At 40.4% G+C, this 21,960-nt stretch overlaps 1 protein-coding gene across 1 annotated transcript in view; it reads left to right on the top strand.

The window, feature by feature from the left end:
• slc39a11 (solute carrier family 39, member 11) overlaps positions 1-21,960 on the top strand; it is an 88,150-nt gene that overhangs the window by 28,087 nt on the left and 38,103 nt on the right. Inside the window, exon 5 of the mRNA XM_079577994.1 lies at positions 17,442-17,544. Coding sequence (XP_079434120.1) covers positions 17,442-17,544 — 103 coding nt within the window. The remainder of the gene's footprint in view (positions 1-17,441; positions 17,545-21,960) is intronic.

Below are 21,960 nucleotides of genomic sequence, written 5' to 3'. Positions count from 1 at the left end.
TTGCTGACATGTCCTGCGAGCTTTACGAAATCGTTTGTTCAAAAGTTGCCTGTTGTGTCCAATAACAATAAGAATGCGTCATTAGATCTCTAAAATTGCCACTGCCACAACCACGTCAGTCAATTCATTCCATCTGTTTACGTTCGCACGGCGGGGGATCAAGACGAGATTGTTTTCCTCACACACACACACACTTAAAGTCACGCTGGTGAATGCTTCTATTTGGTCATAAATCACCTTGTTTGACTCTGTATTTCGCGCAGGGATGGCATTTTGAAATTGCCTCTTATGAGTCTTTTCAGAAGTGCGGCCGCTCCGAGTAGATGCTCTCGGCGGTGCTTTGATGGGAGTGCATTGTAAGATCAAAGCCCTCCTCAACGCCGCAGCTCGACAAAATGCTTGCCCCGTGCCGTATTTTTTCGAAAACCGTGATCTTCTGTTCGTCGAAGTTGCTGCAAGTGTCTTGGTGTTAGCCACAGAAGGGGTTCACTGTAATGCCCAGATGCAAAGAAAAAAAGTCTAGTTCAAGCAGGCTCACGTGCAGATTCTACAGTCAGGTCCATAAATATTGGGACATTGACTCAATTCTTATGAGGCTATTTCCATCCAAATTGGATGCACGGTGTATGAATTACAACCGTTTGTATGTGAGCCTCCCACTTTTCAAGGGACCATAAGTAATGGGACAAGTAAGAAGTGTAGAAGACACAGACGTCACCAGACGCTGGGTTTGTTTCACCGATGAGGCGGATTTCTCCATATTTTTCTCTTCCCATCACTCTGGTACAAGTTGATCTCTGTCTCGTCTGTGCTAGGATGTTGTTTCAGAACTGTAAAGGCTTTTTTAGATGTTTTTTGGCAAACTCTAATCAGCCTCCTGTTTTTGAGGCTCACCAGTGGTTTACACCTTGTGGTTTATCGTCTGTATTCATGCTGGTGACGTCTTCTCTTGATTGTTGACTTTGACACACATGCACCCACCTCCTGAACCTCTTCCGTGGTCTTCCAGGTCTTCTGGTGTTTTTCACCTCACCAGTGTGTTCTTTCTTTTTAACAATGTTCCAAACTGTTGATTTAGTCATGCTTAATATGTTTGCTATCTCTCTAATGGGTTGGTTTTTATTTTTCAGCCTAATAACGGCTTGCTTCACTGATAGTGACAGCTCTTTGGATCTCATATTTAGTATATTAACTGCAACAGTATCCAAAATGCAAATATCACACTTGAAATGAACTCTGGACGCTACACCTCTTCCTTATAAATGGGACATTGAGGGAAAAGCAGACACCAGGCCATGGAACAGCTGAGCAGCCACTTGTCCCATTACTTATGGTCCCTTGAAAAGTGGGAGGCTCACAAACAAACCCTTGTAATTCCTACACCGTTCATCTGATTTGGATGTAAATACTCTCAAATTAAAGCTGAAATTCTGCAGTTTAAGCACATCCGTTGGTGGTGGTTTATAGAGTCAAAAGCTAAGAATTGAGTCGATGTCCCAACATTTATGGACCTGATACAGGACTTCTGCGCCAACAAAAATACTTAAATTATAGTCCACAAGCTGGAGTCTATAGGTAAATGGAACCAGTCACCCACCCACACCAATGTACGCAGACACTGGAGGCAAAGTGGTTGAAGTGTCTTGCCCAAGGACACAATGACAGTGTGCCCCTGGAGGATCTGGATTTAAACGCCTGGTTTAAAGATGGCAGTTCATAGAAACTGATGAGGTTTCTCTGCAGCAGCAGCACCACATTAAAGCTCCTAATCAATCCCTATAATGGCATCTATTACCATCCTTGACTTTCTTTCTTCCTCTCTGCTCCATACAGTATATTCTCGGCCATGACGGCTTTATTGTTGACTTAAGATTGGCTATGTCAGCTGCCGTAACATTAATCCCAATGGAAATGAAATTGGAATTTGAATGGCAGCAATTAGCATTAGCGCAAAGGCTCCAATTATAATATCTGCTGAATCTCCCTGTTATCTGTATGCCAACCCTGTAGTGTAGACCTCAGCATGTGTATCTGTGGCAGATTTCTATTGTGTCTTTTCCAGTCGGTTAGTTAGTCCCCCTGAAGGCACAGCAGATTTGTCATGGGAGGAAACTAGATTTTTAGAAACGTTAAAAGTTGTGGGCGCCAGGCTTTAACGTTGTTTCTGACGTGTGTAAAGTCCCCACTGGTTATATTGCAAATGTTCTAGAGTTGCGCCTCGCCACTAGGGGATGGTATCACAGCAATGTCAGCACCCCGCCATGAGGACCTAAGAGTAAGTCAGACAGTGGCTCAAACTCTACAGGGGAGTTGTAGTTTTGTAGAACAGAGTGACGTTGTAAAGAGCATCTTTGAGTGGACACAATAATACAAATACATTTCATCAAGTGTCACCCGTCATCGTGGCTATAAGGGAGATGGCATTACCCACAACCTAGATGGGTTAATGTGGGTGTTAATATAAAGCTCTAGTTGAGAACTACTAGTTTAAGCCACTACTAGTGTACTAAAGAAACACATACTGTACATATAGTATTGCAGTAACTTCCAAATGCACATACGGAATCATGCATACAGTAATGATGTCTGATAAACCTGCTTTTGGCCACATTAGCAGCATTGATGTTTCCCATTTTACCGTCTAAATGACTGTACATTAAAAACTTACTTTAGTTTATAATATATAATATAGCTTTGAAAAACACTTCCGGTGCTTTCAAAATGCACCGGACACTTTGAGTTTCTCTTAGGCAACAAAATCATGAACTACAGATCGAAATGACAAAATAAATGAAAAATAAACAGTGTTACGCAAAACGGGACAGAATGAGGCAAAAATACTACTCCGGGTTAGCCTGGCTAACACCAGACTAAAATCACAAGTGATATTTAGTCTGGGGACCACCAATTCATTTTCTCGTAGGAGAGGTGTGGTTTACGATCGTCCATAGTCGTTTATTGGGCGATACGAAAAAAAAAAAAAAAAAGTCTCTTGCGTCTGCACGTAGCCACAGCCAATCGTATCATCGTATGAGATGACGTATGACGTACCCGCTGTAAACTTTTGAGCTAAATTATTTAGAACAAGGTCTAAAGCTTGATCAAAAAATACCATCGTGTCTGCTGCTGTCACGTTGGATCCGTAAATAAACTTTTTTTTAAATTATCCGTAAATAAACTACAAGCTTCCGTATATCGAATAGCGCGTCATCGTCTTGCCGTCCCTCCTCGCTCTGTGATTGGTTCCCAAATCCACCGGAGATTTGGCCATGGTCCCCAGGCTGTTGTGCAGTTCGAAATAATTCGAGCGCACACAGCAGCCTGGTGTTAGCCAGGTTAACTCCGGGTACTGCATGTTTGTGATAAGGGAACATTATACCATAGGTAAATGCTAAGAATGGTTGATTTTAGATGATGTGTCCCCTGTAAAGAGCTCTTTTCATCATTATTTCCATTGTAATCACACTTCATTCTGGTGGGCTTTGCTCTGTCCTGTTTAGTTTCTCAGGGTCCCTCATGTATAACAAGCTTATGCGTGTGTTTTCTCTCGATCCACAAGGACTAAATAACAGTAGGAAGCCAAGACAGAGTATTATGTGCCGGCAACACACTGTAGTCAGGTTCGCAACCTTAAAGCTGACCTTCAAAGATTGTGTGAAGACCTTTCAGAACATTGTTCGTCTTCTCACCTGTTTGTGCCCTGGCAAAGAAGAATCAAGTTGTGGTGCAGAAGGAGCTCTTTGCAGTTATTTGTGTTCAAATATGAGATGCTTCAATTTTGTTCTAAATTCCCTTTATTCTTTGGAGCTTTTAAATGTGATTTTGTATGGGTTTGTCCTGTCTGTAGATTAAAAAGCCACACATCTCGCTTCAATTTTTTGCTGTGACGTGCTTCTGAAAGGTTTGTTTGAAGACACATTGCCATTATCTGTGTCCACAGGCAAACAAGGAAGCCCTCCGAGACAGTTGTTAGTGAGTGACTAATTGGTACAAGTGTGAGTGCAGTGAAAAGTGCCACTTAAAGAGCTGTGACTGCCTTATGTGAAAGGATAGCATTAGTGTCAGAGGTGCTTTTCCATTTATTTACGAAATGTGCCTTAAAGCTTTTGATCTTTATCACAAGCCTATCACACAAAGCTTTGTTGAAACACATCTCAAAGAGACACGTGCGACTCAAATAAAAGGTTTTGGTGTAAAGGTAATCCGATCGAATTGGTTGTCAAAACCTTCCAATTTGGATTAATCAAAGAGAAGGAGATAATCCAACGGTTTTATTGCATGCCTCTCGATTCTTTTGTTGTTTGTTGTTGATTTCAGAAATTGACACACCTTTGGAACCAGTAGTTTTGCGAGGGATCATCAACTAGTATTAACTGTACCTTTTGCCGTTTGGTGGTTTGCAAAAGGTTAATTGGAAATACATATTTTCATGTTTGTTCTTATTTGTTGGATTTAAAAGTTATTTTGGCCCCTCAGCAAATATACCCTTCTCTATTCTTCAATCATATTTTTCAGTATATTATTTGGCAATATGCCTTATACATAATAAGGTTAGTAAAAACATACCAAAGCCCAGCAGTCTCTTGATGTGGACCTTTCCTCTGTGGACCGTGGTCTTATAGTATCTATTAGTAATGCACTCTTACACCTGTGATCACTGATGCGGTGCAGTCGGTTGTGAAACAGTGCTCCTGACCCACTTTCATCACACAATCACCACGGCTAAACCCTACAGCAAAACAACTATTAGAAATGTTAGTGTTAAACAGATTTAGAATCACACACATTAACCGGGAAGCTACTTGGAAGACTCATTTCATTATACAAAATCTTTTTATCCCCTTTTGTTGCACTTTTTTTTATTGCACTTAGTGTGTTCACTTAGATGCAACACCTGTCTTTCTTGCCATTGTTGTTAAAAAAATACTAAAAATAACAATTGCTTTGTTATATTCCCATTGTGTGTAGCTATCATTACTCTGAAGGCAGTTGTAATCATTATAAAAGCAGAACAAAGACACTTTTTTACTGTAATAAATCATTTTCGTAGTCCCTCTGAGGGTGTGTTAATGGGACGATAGGGGGTCTTTCATTTCCCCCTGGTGTCTCTGACCAGAAAACCACACTTGCAACTTCCCAATACAGATTTCTCCCTCGCTGTTGTTTACAAAACTGACTGTATTCTGTCTACAGGTTTCAGTTTGTTCATAAACATTTTGCACAACGTTGTTATTTGGTTTATCACCATCAGAAGAAGCTAACTGTGGGCGAGCGCCACTTTAGCAGCATTTACAGCCAGGGTTGAGTGTAAAAAAATACATCCATTGTATAATTGGGTTGTGGCACAATGTACAATATCAATCTTTCCCTTTTCTTTTCTCAGTGCAGTATTTACTGTCACGGACAATAAGAAAAAAAAAATCATGCCACAACAGCTGCATTGGAGCTTATGGCTTCTAGGGGCAAAAGTTACTTAGTTCTGCTTTAAATGTGATTTGTAGGGAGGAGGGAATATTATTTGTATAGCGCTTTTCATGTGACACAAGTCACACCCAAAGTGCTTCACATATGAAAGGGAGGGGGTTCATTCAGTCCATGCTGATGGTGGTTAGCTACATTTGTCGCCACAGCTTCCCCTGGGGTAGACTGACAGCGAGGCTGCTCACATCTGCGCCAACGGTCCCTCTGACCACCACCAACCACTCACACATAGGCACTGGGTGAAGTGTCTTGCCCAAGGACAGTTTGTGAACGATTTGTAGTTTAGTTATATTTGTTGTAATTGATACATTTAAAGCTTTTAGCAACAGAAATTGATCGTAACTCAATACAAAAGCAATTGAGTAATGAGAACACATTTGCAAGCTAAAACATTTAGTTTTATGTCATTTGTAAATGTTTACTTAAGAATTTGTAATGCAATTTCTCAAGATTTGGTTAAAGTTAAGAAATTGTCAATGAACCAGTATTTACAAATCATTTGAACACACAAAAATTGACTAATAATGAACAAAACAAATGGCATACAACTCATAGTACTCGTCATTAACTCCTCACTTATTAATGTTTGTCTGCAGTTAGTTCATCGTTAGTCCATTATTAGTTAGTTCTCGATTGATTATTATAAAGCGACATTATGCAACTCAAACAGAAGAAGTGGGAGCAAATGTAAATAAAACTGAAATAAAAATGACGAACCTCACTTTCAGCTTTGTTGCGTGATCGGTAACAGTTTCTATTTGAGACGCTGTCAGTCATGTCTTGTCTTCCCCCTCGCGTCAGCTTGACATCATCCTTCGTTAATCTCCCCGTCCCCGCTGAGTTGTCAACAGGATCTACACTTTATTACACCGTGAGTGGCTCTGTACGCACCACTTCCTTTGTCGCGGGCTCTTAATGTCAGCCTTATTATAACGGCGCTCCCGCTCTCAGGAAGTTTGCCAGGGCATTCATTAAGAGCTCAGACTATGTTATTATTGTTGAGCGCGACCGAGACACACTTGTTTTTTTTTTCCGTGATGATGTTTTAGTTTGACTGTCGGAGAAGCATTAGGTTTTATGCATCTTGTATATATTTGTTGTCTTGTCGAGTATTGTGTATTGTGTTGTAGAATAGGGTTCAATCTGTTACCACTTTTGGACGTACATGTTGTGATAACTTTGCGAACGTCTGAAATACTTCATTTGGGTCACGCTTTATCATCCTTTGATTATAGTTACTCACAAATGTGTACATGAATCCCATATTGGTTTGCCCTTTACAAAAGTAATCCACTTTACTTTCTCCTTCAACACAGACACACAAACGGCTCTGCTGTTGTGAAGCTTTGTGCTGCACATTGCCTCTATTTTGTGCTTACACGCATATATCTACACATGTGGTCCTACATGTGGGAGCGCAGTGAGTTAGTGCCTCTGCTTCACAGCTGGAAGGTCCCGGGTTCGATTCCCACCAGGGCGGGGCCTTTCTGTGTGGAGTTTACATGTTCTCCCCGTGTCTGCGTTTCCTCCGGGTACTCCGGTTTCCCCTACCACTAAAAGTAACTTTCAATGGACAGAGCAAAGCCCACCAGAATGAAGTGTCTGTGTGATTACAATGGAAATAATGATGAAAAGAGCTCTTTATAGGGGACACATCATCTAAAATCAACCTTTCCTAGCATTAACCTATGGTATAATGTTCCCTTATCACAAACATGCAGTACCTGGAGTAGTATTTTTGCCTCATTCTGTCCCGTTTATTTTTCATTTATTTTGTCATTTCGATAGTTCATGATTTTGTTGCCTAAGAGATAAAACTAAACAAAATTTGGTTTAAAGGGACTATATGGAGTTTAAAAATGTCAAAATGCAGTATTTTCCTCCCCCTTCATGTTCCAACAATGTCCTAATGTGTAGAATGAGCCCAGACCTGTTCACCACAACTGCCTCTAAAATCCTGCACTGTCACTCAAAAACGTGTTGCTTTGGGTCCGAATTGCCGTCATGCAGAAGGTGCAGTCACACGTATGACCTGTGGTGGCAGTGGTGAGTATAAAATGGCGAACTTGCATCTAGCCCCTTTAAAGCTTCAGCACGGCCTGATAAACACACTATGAGCAGAATGGCTCAGAACCAATATAATGTTGGATTATGAGCTTTAATAATGTGTAGGAGTTTTGGGTTTTAACAATGACTATCCAGGAAGTACAGAACAAAGCGCTGACACTGTCGAAGAAGACACTGCTAAATTGAACAGCTTTGCCTGAGGGTTACTCAAAACTATAAGTGTAGTGAAGTCCAAAAATATAATTCAACAAATTATGTCAAAATCTGGTCTTGTTCTCGTGAACCAAATCTCGTCTTGTAGGTTTTGCGTCTCGGCCCACCGCTAAACGCCATGTAAGATAGTAACCAGGATGGAGCAGACTTGGCTTGGGCGGTGCCATGTATATGGCAGTGCAACAGTCATGGCTGTTGAAAGATAGCTGTAAGAGTGCATTCACAGTATGGTGGTGATTGGTTGACGGGTAACAGTAGCAATATGTGATAGCCTTAGAGCAACAAGCGTTTTAGAACAAGGCAGAAAATTCAATCTGTTTCCAAGGAGACTCATCCAGTTCAGCCGGTACAAGGCTCTTTCTTGTTGGATGCCACACTGAAAATTGTCGAGCAGGTACAAGAACAGGTACAAGAAATCGCTATTTTTGTAAGAGTAAGAAGCTTGATCAGCACCTGTCAGGACTAATCACACGTGGGTGTAATTAGCGCTGACGTAAACAAATGTGGAAAATGGTACTTGCCGTGTGCAGGTGCCAGGCCACTCTCTCTCGCTAATGTGTCATGAAAGACATCAAATCACGCAAGCGCTGAGTTGGAGCAGGGCCAACCAATCTGCTTGTCCAACTTTAAATGGGAATTTAAAGGCGGACATCCTCATTTGAAGCTTTAGTCAACCTTAGCATTTATATATAAGCCTTTCCCCTACTTTTGTTTTTTAAGATTTAAAGTTTGAGCTTCACAAACAGTAGGTCAACGCCTTCAGCTTAAAGAGGTTGTTGACTGAAATATACTTAAGTTCTAAGTTAGGATCATACCTTCTCGTAGGTTTCATTGTCTCTAGGCAAACCATGCCAAGATCGTCTTGTATTCAACAAAAATTCTCAATCATCCTCGGGACCTTTAAATGTTGCAAACCTAGCAAATACAGAATTAAAACATCTAGATATGGACATTTGGATTTTTTGTTTTGTTTACAGATGGCAATATATAACCTGAAACCAATTATTAATGTGGGAGTGGTGACAATGCACTACCACTAAAAATGCTGGCAAACAAAAGCCAGCTGCAAATGATCTTTTTTACACCAGTAAGGGCGGAAAAGGGCCATTATTGCTACCCCAACACTGTAATCAGTGCACACATCCATCCACAAAGCTGAATATCAAACTAAATAGCACTTACTGCCATCATTTCCTTGTTTCGACAAGTCCATTTTCAGCTAAATAAATGTAGGGTGCGCTGAATTACCATCTATCCTTTGTGCTGCGAGAGATTTTAGTGGCAAATCATTAATCGGTTCATTGGCCTTTCAACCCTGTGTGAATATCTCACTTAGAAATAAAGACAGGAAGAGTGAAACGAGATCAAAGGCTAATACACACAAATATAAAAACGCTTTTTCAATGTCTTGATAGCTCCAAATTGTAAAGCACTGATAGTTAAGTACAAACGCTAGTGAAGCGACACAGCTGGACATTTCCATAAATAGAGGCCGACGTTACGAAAATTGCCTCAATTTTCCTCTTCAAAAGGTCAAGGTGTCAAGTCCCATAAGGTTTGTCGAGTGAATGAGTGTAGAGTGAGATTTCAGGGCCCTGTCACTCGGCAAACATTGTCAACCTCTGGTTAAATGTAATGATTTTCAAATAAAATTTTAGAATGTCAGGGATGTCCAGATGTATCGATTTTGTGGAGTTTATGAGGATCAAATCTCGTCTCGTAGGTTTGATCCTCACATATTGCTGCAATATTTATATTTGTTGTCTTGTCGAGTATTGTGTTGTAGAATAGGGTTCAATCTGTTACCACTTTTGGACGTACATGTTGTGATAACTTTGCGAACGTCTGAAATACTTCATTTGGGTCACACTTTATCATCCTTTGATTATAGTTACTCACAAATGTTTATATGAATCCCATATTGGTTTGCCCTTTACAAAAGTAATCCACTTTACTTTCTCCTTCAACACAGACACACAAACGGCTCTGCTGTTGTGAAGCTTTGTGCTGCACATCGCCTCTATTTTGTGCTTATATCTACACATGTGGTCCTACATGTGGGAGCGCAGTGGTTAGTGCCTCTGCTTCACAGCTGGAAGGTCCCGGGTTCGATTCCCACCAGGGCGGGGCCTTTCTGTGTGGAGTTTACATGTTCTCCCCGTGTCTGCGTTTCCTCCGGGTACTCCGGTTTCCCCTACCACTAAAAGTAACTTTAATGATTTTCAAAAAAAATGTTAGAATGTCAGGGATGTCCAGATGTATCGATTTTGTGGAGTTTATGAGGATCAAATCTCGTCTCGTAGGTTTGATCCTCACTTATTGCTGCAATATTTATATTTTATTTATATTTCTGCCACTGTTAAGGCAGCATCAACTCGGAGAGAGGGGCGGAGTTAAATGAATCCAAGCGTATTGTCTTCTGGGTTGATAAAATACCCCCAGAAAAAAACTTTATATACTTTATTATATTTCTCACAGAAATGAGTGCTCCATAGTGGTAGAAGTACAATATATCACATGAATGCCTATAGTTTACTTTGGAATGGCTAAAATAGCCTGATATAGTCCCTTTAAAAAGGCAGCTTTCGGTAGTCCCAGTGCAAGGGGCTCGTGTGTGGGAGAAAGCTCTCAGACACAAAATAATCTCTTTACCTTGAAGACTGTCTCGCCTAAATGTAGAGACATTTTTAAGGCCACAGGAGAAGGCGGGTGTGGTTTAAATGTACTTTTCTTGAAGAAGACGTGCTTTTTTGTATATATTTCAAAAAAGGAATGGACAATATGACTTTTTTTTTCTCATGATGTTCTCCAGTTTCAACTCAACTTTTTGAAACTAAAAAGAAATACAGGTAGATTATTTACAATGAGACTGACCTTTTATAGGAACCTCAGCTATGGAATAAAAAGCACATGCTTTCCATTCCAGTATCATTTAAAAGATGGTATTTTACCATGTTACTATGTTGTTCTTTTATCAAAAAACATACCATACATATTGTGTTTTGACCCACTCGTACATCTTTGACTAATCTTTGGATCTTCTGGAGTGGCTATTCTTAGCAGCGCATCGGCTCCCCCCTCAAACAAGTCCTGCTGATGTCCTACTTATCCTACATTTACAAAACAGGATCAAGCAATTTTCATTTGATTGTCACTGATATTGGTTTGAACAGTGATGGATGTTTAACATATAATTTAGACAAAAAAAAGGGTCCACCTAGACTAACTGTTCTGATCTGGGGTTGCTGCAGTTGGTCAGGTCTAAGTTCAGCGACACTATGAGCCCAAAGAATGCGATCAGCTGACGACCTGAACATCCTGAATGACCAGCATATTATATCTATTGATTTCTTCTTCCCTGATGACACTGATATATTCCAAGATTACAATGCTTCAGGATTCATCGGGCTCACATTGTCATTTTCCAACTGCAATTCCTATAGATACAAATTTCCAAAAGGATTAGGGAATTATTCATTTCAGGTAAGATTTATGCAGCGTATGGCTCTAAGATGCATAGGGGTTTTCCCTTGAACAGAAGGATTGTTTAGCTTCAACAACTTTAAGTCGTTATCTGTACCGGGTTAACACTTTGACAAACACTGACATTACATGTAGCAGGCTGACTCTTTCAAGCTGACCTTCTCACTGGCACTGCCTTGTTTATTCTCAAATCTTCTCTCAACTTCTATTCTAAGAGCCAGTGTTGTGTTCAGGCAATATCTGAAAATTGATGTAGCAACACTTTGGAATTGTGTGGGGTATTCCCAGTTGGATTCAAGAAAGCTGCAATATACAAACACGTACGGCAAACAGGAAGTGACAGGCTTGCCTCACAACAGCTGGCCCTGCACTCTATACAGTATTATACTAGACATATCCCATTTGTGACAAGGGACACGATTTTATGCTCTGTGATCACTCCATCAGTTTTATTATGGATGGCAGAACCTATAAATGCAATGATGGATCATATAATTAGCCCAAACATTTAGCACAAGATTACACAGTATAGGCAGACCTTTTCAGGCTGATCTGGTAGGTGACGCTGTGCAGATGTACTGTCAGTGCCACTGCCTCACAACCCAGAAGTAGATTTGTCCCCGTTGTGTTTCCGTACAGCTGGTAAACTCGTTGCAAGTTGCTTTACCCAACACTTCTTTAAATGGATTTGTGCTACATTTTCAACGCATCCAGTTTTATTCTTGGAAACGTCGCACACTTGTGGTTTTCTGACTGAACCGAAGTGAGACAGTCTACCATGCCCCACTTCGCAGTTTTTGCTGACAGTACATGGAGCATGTCAGTGCGGTGGCTTGCCAGGCCTCTGCGGAGCGTGGTGTGACGGCAACACATTTGTTCAAAGTTCCCTCAACTTTTCCCCCCCAACTTCTTTCGCTTTGACAGATGAGTCAAGACAAGTTTGACAGAGAATAAATCAAACTCCACTACGGCGAGATCTGCCCCATCAGCAGCATTCGTACTTCCATCCTATCAGCGGGCATTTATTTTTATTCATTTCGGACGCTCAGAACCAACCAGTGAGTATCCGTGTGTTGCGGTTTTAAGATGTCATGCCAATACATCAGAATTAATCCAATTTCTTCCCCGTGGACGAAAAAAAAAAGGCACATTATCTGCAAGTGGCCAGTTTGAGTTTCTTTAAGACGCGTGCCAACTGAAAGAGATTGATTTGATTCCAGCAGAAAGCCTTCTCTGCACCGAAACTGGGAGCGAGCCCAGTTCTGCGCAGCCGTGTGGGATTGCTGTCATTTAAAGGATTTACAAGCAAAGAAAACAATGACCTTTCCAGGAACCCTTTTCTCCCCGTCGAGAAATATAAAGCCTTGTCTTGAGGTTGTCACCATAGCACAACAAAAAGTAAATCATGGCGCTGACGGCACGGGCATATTCCAAGATGACAATGCCAAGTTGTTCAGGGAGCATGAGATGGATTGGCCTGATCATAACCCCCATTGAGAGACTTTGGGGTGTGCTGGAGAACGTTTAGCGCAGTGGTCACACTCTCCCGGGGTATGTATTTCGCCTGCCTCGCACGTGCCACTTGTCCATGATTGCCAATGCAACAAGTAAAAAATGAAATAAAAAAATACTTATTTATTTTAGGCAGCAGCCCGGTGTTGTTTAGGCAGACACCTAAACAGGAAAAGCGCTGTGGGAAAACCTGATATATCCTACATTCATTGCATCCAATCATGAGAGTGACTTCTTTTACACTGTGTTTCCTGGGAACGCTGCCACCTCTTTTTATTTGCTTTGACTGTTGAATAGTGTATATGCAAATTTGTTTTCCCTCGATTGGCACTTTGGGCAAGATTGAAATTGTGAACAACAACTCTTCGTTCCACTCTGTCGGCAATACATCCGTGCCTCTGCCTTCCTCGGGTCCTTTCTATCTCTTTCCAATATTGTCTCCCGCTTCCTTGCAGAATGTGACAAGCCCACTTCATCTTCCTCTTCATTATTGTACCTCTGCTGTCACCTTATGTTAAAATCATTTGCATACATAAATGAAAATGAAACAAACTATGAAAAATAGTTCCGATAAAGCGTTGGTGGGGAAAAGTCTACAATGGTGACTTTGGTGCCAAAGATATGTGTGAAATGATTACATTTTTAGGTGGCCAGTGTTATTACCAGGCCAAGGCACATTAATGATTCATATTTCTATTCAAGCTGCCTTAGCAGGACGTCTATTTGCACTTGATAATGATCATCATAAGGAAAACATTTTGTATTACCTTGTCTAAATATGCATTATTTACTATGTGCACTCAAAAAGAAACACAAAAAGAACGTTACGTTTGTCATAAATTCTTCCTCTGGCTCTGGCTATGAAGGAATTCACGTTTTATTCAACTTGATTGACTTTATTTTAGAACATTGTGAATAATGAATAAACATTTTTCTACTTTCAAGTTCTCCCCAAGGTAGTGCTGATGTTTTTGAGAAATGTTTCACTTCTTTTGTGCTGTAAACAGACAAACCCGCTGAAAATATCACTATTCACTGGTATTCAACCCAACACGATGTAGGACGGAGTTCGCGGCTTCACTCTACTCTGCACGATAGAGTTTGCATTTAAAGAAAGCCAGGAAAGCCTGTGGGCCCTGTGGTGAACACTGTGGACAAATATCGCCTTTTGGTGGAGTTCATGAAATCCTATTCTGAAGTGCCAAGTCAAAAACTAAATGAAAAGAATAGCTAAACTACAACTATGAAGAAAACCTAACATGACTAATCAAACAGGCGAAGGCTATTGATTGGTAAAATGCAACAAAACAATTGTAGATGGACGTTGTGCCATGTGGGTTGTGCCAGTGTTAAGAGGTACAAAGGTGAGCGAGATTTAGTTGTTTTCATCAACAGTGGTCATTAGGGTTTATTCACTTCATTAGTTTCGCTAATGGATGCAAACACCAACTTTCCCGGTGCATGGGAATCACGCAAAATCTGGAGAATCACCCATATGTCGAAAAGAAAAAAAATCCATATTCTATTACACGATTAGCACATAAATGAAAACTGCCCCGACTCCCACTGACACCTTTGCAAGTTCAAATGAGAGGGTAATGGTTGAGAGATTGCCCTATTATCATCTCCAATCAAGCAAGAATAAGCAATACACTCGATAGGTGTGTCCGAGGCTCAATATTCGTGTGCTACCCTCTGAATCCCCAGGTGTCACATACACCTCATTCACATTTCATGGCTGAGCAGGCTGCCTCCTCCATTGTTGCTTTGCACGCTGTAACACTGCATCCCCCCGGTGCGCCCCATTGCCCCCAGCAAGTAATCAGCACACAGCCACAGTGACAAATAGAGATTGAAGAAAATTGCTGGCAGGATTTTAGCCTCTAAAGTCCTTCTGTTTGCACGGTTCAAACAAATTAGCCACTTCATTTGAGATGACACTTCCTTTCTTTCTCTCCTTCAATGGTGGTCAAAGTACTACAATACTTCTAATTTTATTATAGATGAGGAACGGTACAGACACAGCAGATGTTACTCCATTGAAAATAAAAGTTTGACTTGTCTGAAAGTACTGAAGTATTTGCTGCAGAGAATACAGTGTCCAATGTACGAGTTAGTGTAGGTACTGTAAGTGTTGTGAGCAGTCATTTTGGCTTTAAACATCTGACGATCTCACCCAAATTCACCACCTGTACGGCAACACGTCCGGGACAAACCTTCCTTGTTGTTGGTCAGTGGCATTGACAGTACATCTGCACACTGCCACCTACTGTTCTGGAGGGTTTGTATAAAGTGGAGTAGAAAGTATTATTCTGTAATCGTCATTCGAATGCTGTGTAGAGTGTAAGTCATAAGTTCTCAATAAGATACTACTCAAGTAAAGTAGGGATCCTCAAAGCTCGGGAACTCACTGTGCAGATGATGTTGGAGAGGCTAACTTTTGAAACAAATGGAAAGTAGACTAGCTTAAATTAGAGCCAATAGCCAACCTTTAGTGTGATATGTCCAGGAAGGCGTTATTGGCGGTTGGTTGCCCTCGCTCACCTTTGTGTGCTCTGTTTTCCTCCACCTGGCGCCTGCAGCTGTATTTTCTCTGTGTACATACTGCTGTACAATCAGTTCCAAGATTATTGTGAGCAGCTAATCACTGCTTGTAACGGCTCGTACACTGCACTACAGACGCACAGGGAGGCTGTAAATTGGTTATTTACTTTGTTGACCACCTCTCTTTCTCCCATTGTTATATAACAGCTTTTATGAGCAAAAAAGCGTATATTTACTTTTTTTTTAGTGCTGGGACAATTCACTTTAGTTGCATATTGCAATATAATATGATATGGTATACATTGTGAAGCTTTAGTGATGTGTCCAAAAGTTATTCTTGGCATTTTTGGAAGTGTTAAACCTGTAAAGTGCATTACCACAGCAAAATGTAGGTTTAGTGCTGTGTCACTATTCCTGAAGAAATAGTGCATTTAAGAAGTATTAAAAGAATCGATGCTTTGATAAAGTGTCTATACTTGGTGTTTTGCGACAAAGACGTAGTGATAAATATTGCAAAACAACGTATTATTTATGCTTCCAATTTGTACTTCACAGCATATACATATATATATATGAAACTATGAACCAACCAGTGAGCCATATATCGAAAGAAGTTTCTGAAAACTTTTTATTTTCTCTATTGAAACCCTACAAGGATTGAATCAGATAATGAAATCCAGAATCCGTTACAGCACTGCAGTCCTGAGTTTTGAGATTTCCGTAAGGGCCAAACACTTCCCAATGTGATTAAAGCAAGAACATCGGCCGTACTCGACAGCCCCATTGCAACACTATGAACAAGTTAAACATGCAGTATGGCCCAAACTTTGATATCACAAAGTTCTAACTCAACTACTGTCTTGTTTATGATGAACACTCAGTAGCAGTAGTTATGATAATGGTAAATGGACACAACCTACAACACGACCTATGTCCAACTTTAGATGGACAGTAAGTCACCTATTCACACTTTCATTCACACACCAATGCACACAGACACATGCATTTGCAGGAGCTGGGATTCAAACCCATGACCTTCCAATCACGAGACGACCCGCTCTACCAACTGCGCCACCGTCGCCCCAATGACAATGAGGCGTTATTCAAAAAATGTTCCGCCGTAATGCGAGCACTGCTGTCTTTGTATGTTCTTCCACTGTGTTACGGTAACATGTACAGGATAGAAACGCGTATTGCTGCCGTTGTAGTGTGTTGGTATTTCATACCTGGAGCACAGCTGGAACTAAATGTTTCATGTTTTGTTCAGAGCTACATCATTATGTTTTGTAGCCAGCCACAATACTTACAGCAGAAACTAACGCCTGGTCTGTTGGGCCCTGAAGGAAGAATTGGTCAAATATTCACAATCTTTAAAATAAACAACATAAACATAAACTTGGTTAATATTAGAGATGCACCTTTTACGTTTACCAATATGTGGAGTTTGTGGTCAAGAAAAGGTTTTCAGTTAGTGCAAAACATTCATATACAGGATGTTCCGACGCTAAATACACAACAATTTTAGACAAATTCCAACATAAGATGATCTGATCATAAAATGTATGCTTTGAAATGTTATTAAAGACATTAGCATAAACCAGTATGCAAACAAAGACCCTCGGCAGTGGCCATTGAACATTCTCTAACACAAAAAATATGTAATAACTTATTACGTTAGTGACCCAATCATAAAATTAAAGCTGACAATAGCAACATTAGCAATGCTAGTGCCATTTAAAATATTGCTTAACTGTCAAGCCGATTCTGAATTCTGGAAGTTTTCAACTTTGGTAGACCATGACATACTATGCCTGGAAATCCTAGTATTTATTGTACTCAACAATGTCAACAATGCTCCCCTTTGCTAAGGCTCAATGTTAGTGATGCAGTGCTAATATAAGCTAACCATAGTATGAATTTACCATTGCTAAATTAACAATACCATCTTCACATAGTTGTCAAAATACAAATGTTTGATATTGACATCACTTGCATTTTTCATGTAAAGCATAGTCTCGGGTAATTATACCATCATACAATTGACAACATGACATTCAATGCTTTGAGGATAAATCTTTTATGTCAAATATCAATTACCTTCTGAATTTAGCGTTGTTTATTCCTCTTCGTGTGTTTTACAGGGAGTTGTATCGGATCCACACACTGCCTTGGCCCTGTCGCCCGACTCCAAGTACGACAAAGAGAGTGACCACCAGCTGTCAGAGGAGATGAGCATCCGGATAGGTAGAACTGGAACCACTGCAGGCAAGCCTCCCTTCATATACCACAGCAACAATGCAGTACAGAATGTAGTCAACCCCAAAAAAACATGTTGACGATGGCAATCTCTTTTTCTTCCACTTCTGGGTCTTTGGCTTTCGATGATTCTTTCTACCAGCTCTGCCTTCAAAATGAATCAATCTCTTATCCCCTGGAGCTTTCTAACAATCAACATAGCTTTTAATCTTTGAATGCTGCTGATATGAGGTTTGTAAACTTAATGTTTCCCGACGAAAGGAAAAGTTACGCAAAGAAAAAGTGGCAAAGGGCAATTGTGCACATTTTGCCTAATGGTCTGTAAGTGATGAATTGAGGAAAGAAAACAAGTTAATGATATTTCCAAGTGGAGCAGCAGTAGTGCAATTGTCAAAGGCTTAAAGATTTGTGTGTGAATCAAAAGGTTGCCAGTTCGAGCTCTGCTTGAAGGCAACATATATTGTCTTTGAGTCTCTGGGTAATCATCATTCAGTCTGAGGAAGTTTATTTGCCGAGCACTTTACAACAATAGAAGGAAGAACACAAAGGGAAGAGGAAAAATAAGTTGTTCACAAGAAGAAAAAAAAAAACAGATAGATTTTTAGAAATACAACAAAGAACAAAATAGTCTAAATCACAACACAGAAAAATGACAGTGTTTAGTGTTAAAAGCAGATGAAAAATGCAATAGTATAGATGTTAATCTATACTGAAAAAGGGACCGGTGAGTAACAACACAAGACTTAGGGTAGACTGCGGCGTGGAAACGGCAAAGAAACAATTACCAAACTGTCTGTATTGGGTCCTGGACACGGAAATCTGGCTCGTTGAAACAGGTAGAACCAAATAGAGCACCTCTTCTCTTGTTCTGGAGAAACCCTCATTCATCTCAGCATCCACTGTCCGACCGCAAGAGGTACCGGAGTGTTTGTTCTTCTGCTTAGCTTCAGGAGTCCAGACCCTTCTCTTTGACTTGTCCCAGCCAAACCAAGGCCCGGGCTCGGACTTGTGACTCGTTTGTCTCTCACAGAACCGAAGATCAAACTAAGGACTTGGCGAACTTCTTGTATTTACCAAGAAGATTCTGGTTGGAGATGGATTCAGGTCAAAATACTCTTAAGGTTCTTCTCAAGCAACTCGTGTGACTTATCAAAGCTGGTTGCGTTCTGTCATCTTCCGACATTTTTCGTGTTACGTGCTTCAGAATGCAGAAATAGTGGAGTGTCATTCTAAAGGGCTTTAAAATTACCTTCTTCTGAAATCCCCGGGACTCTTGACTGATTGGCTTTGATTATATTTTTGTCTAAATCAGACCAAGATAGAAAGTGGCTCTTGAAGTATTGTTGAAACTCCTAAATTAGCCCGATGACAAGAGGGCACAGACCTCCTAAAATTATCATTCTTGAAGTCCTAACACATCACATTCAGTTCGAGGACAAGTATGCCTGTGTCAGGGTGTAAAATAAAATGAGCTATCTGCAGATCTTGTAGATTTTTTTGTCCCTGTAGCTAGCCTGCGGGTATCCACCTCCGCTTGGACAGTGAACAGAAAATGGCATAAATTTACAAACCTTTACCTTGTCCTTGTGCTCAACTGACTTTTGATCAGTGTGCCAAAGTTTTCTGAAGGGATTTTAAAACTTGTGAGAGTTGTGAATTATAAAATCTATGTATAAGAAGTTGAATGAATACAATTGTTGAGAGATCAGTCAAATTGATGTTTAAGATCACCCAGGCCAGTTCTATAGCTTCTCTAATCAACACACAACAGTTTTCAGCAGTGCTAGCATAGTTGCACAAGGGATTTCTAATCATCAATTACCCTTTAACACGATTAGCTACAACAATGTACCCGTTTCCAGCTAGAACAGGCATCAGGCAACATTAACAATGCCTAGACTGTATTTCTGATTAATTTAATGTCATGGGGTTGCGACTACAGTATGAGGTCACACATGTTGTCCACTGTCAGGAGGATAATACCAGTGGTCCAAGACTCCGGAATCTATGTTGGAGGATTGCATTGGGGTCTCCATAAGTACAAGTTGGTTTAAGAAGGTTTGTCCAGGTAATTGCAACGATTTCCCTTTAGCAAATGATTTAGCAAAATATTTGTTGTATAAGCTTTAAATAAGCCAAAAAAGTATAATAACAGCCTGATAACAATCATTTTAACAGTGATTCTATACTTTTCTGTGCAAAAAGTTGGGAACCACTGCTATTGGGCATTGATTCACTATTTGATGTTTTCTTTGCATGAGTCCATTGGTGGTTGGGACGCTTTAAAAAAAACAATTAATTTAGTTATCTGGTGGTCATCAGCTCTTTACTTGAATTAAATGGGATTTCTTTCATGTTCTTTCTCAGTGTTTCTTGCTGCATTATGTAACATGCTGCCAAATACATTGATGTAATAACAGCTAGTGTCTGGAACAAATGATGAATATATTACGGATGCTTTTATTCAGCTTGCTAAACTTTTTTTGTTACATTTTGCAGTGTTTTTCTAAGACATTCTCTTCCATTGTCATTTTGTCAGCCATCGGAAACAGCTGCTTAACTTTGCTCATGTGTGGTATATGAATTTGGATGGTCACTCTTGCCAAATGCTATCTTTATTTGCTATTGCTATTGAAGAAAGTATATACAGTATGGTCCCCAGGCTGCTGTGCAGTTCGAAATGATTCGAGCGCACACAGCAGCATGGCGTTAGCCAGGTTAAGTGAAATGACTGTAAGCCGACTATTGGGCCACATTTTGTTAAAGCAAGCAGGCCCGCAATTTTAGTCAAAATATCTAAATTATATACATTTTTCTGCAATCACAGTGTTGTTCTGGAAATCCAAATGTTGGGTCTGGACCATGGGTGTAGGTTTGCGTGGGGACTATGGGGACATGTCCCCACCAATATTGTAGGATGGCCAAGTTGTCCCCGCCAACTTCATGTGGAGATCTTCACAATGTGCGATCTGCATATATATTTCTAAAAGTGCTGTTATACATTATAGTATTATAGTATTTCAGCTTCATGAAGCAACAAGATGCAAATCTACAGTTGTATTAATTGTCAAATACACAGCGTGGCACTCACACACTCTTTCTTCCTCCCAAATCAGATACGTATAGTATGTGTTTGCGGAATCACAAACTGCAAAACGCTGCTTGTTTTTTAAAACCCGCCTCATGTTTATGTCAAAACCTGCTGTAAAGATGTTACATTAGATGTGGCTTAAAACAATGCAATGCAATACGCACGTACAGCGATGATGAGAGATGATGAGTGGAGGCAATTGGCTTTTTTTGACCTCCCCAACCCGTTCCGTGACCCAGTCTGGCCCGCTGTTCACAAGACACTCGTTTGTTACTAGCGGTGAAATACTTTTGCACAGCGCGGGACACATACAGAGTTTGTTTGCAGCGCACAGCAGGGCAAACAACAGGATGCTCCTGCAGCCACTTGTGATTGGCCACCAGTCAAACGGTGGAGGCACAAGGCAGGAAGAAAAACAGCAAACTCAAAACTCAATATCGAGGCGCTAAAGCAAGGTTAATAGTGCAGCCCTAGTTGAGACCCTATAGTGGGCCAAGGAACCATTTTCAGTGGGTCTCAAGCCTATGCGGGGTAACATTTGATTTCTTTCAACATTTATGCACTAAAATGTATCTGAGTCTGTTAAATGGCTGGTGAAGAGTCTTTTGACTATGATTTCAACTGTATTGGTTTATTCAATGCTTAAATCAAACTACAAAGCATTTTATTGAATGATTCTTACATTATATCAGTCGCAGCTTGGAACCACAGTTTAGCAATGTTTTAGTCTGAATGGGCTCCAAACATGTTGTTACTCAGTCACCACCTGCTTGCTTGCTTTCTGGGAAATGCTATTTATTTCTAATTAGCAATGTAACAATCATTGCAAGATGTAAACACCTGCCAACATTGTTTCCATGTGTGTATTTTTCAGAGAACACAGAAAGCAGACTTGTGTTTAACTTTGAACAGCATTTTAGCTACATAAGGGTAAATATTTAATGTGGTGCGAGGGCATGTTTGTTCAAATCAATTACCTTTGATTGAGCCTAATGGCCCGCTGCACTTTCCTTTTCTGTACTCCATGTCGAACGAGTTCTCGGCTCTGCAAGTACATCCAGTGCACTTTGGTCGGTGCATCCTCATACATCATTCATTCGGTGTGCGCTGAAACGGACTGTATCTACTCGCTTTCCCCATTGATATCCAAATCCGTCTGTTATATCATTCATACATTTTCTCCACACTACACAAAGCTTTTTTTTCTCTCTGTCATTACACAGACTGCTTTTCTCATGTCTGATATAGGGCTCCAGTGTTCACACACACAAAAAAAAACAGAAAACCATGAAGCTTCAAAGTGCACGTCTCAC

The sequence above is a fragment of the Gobius niger genome (genome assembly GCF_951799975.1).
Source record: "Gobius niger genome assembly, chromosome: 19".
Taxonomy (NCBI): Eukaryota; Metazoa; Chordata; class Actinopteri; order Gobiiformes; family Gobiidae; genus Gobius; species Gobius niger.
This window is presented reverse-complemented; position numbering and strand designations above follow the sequence as displayed.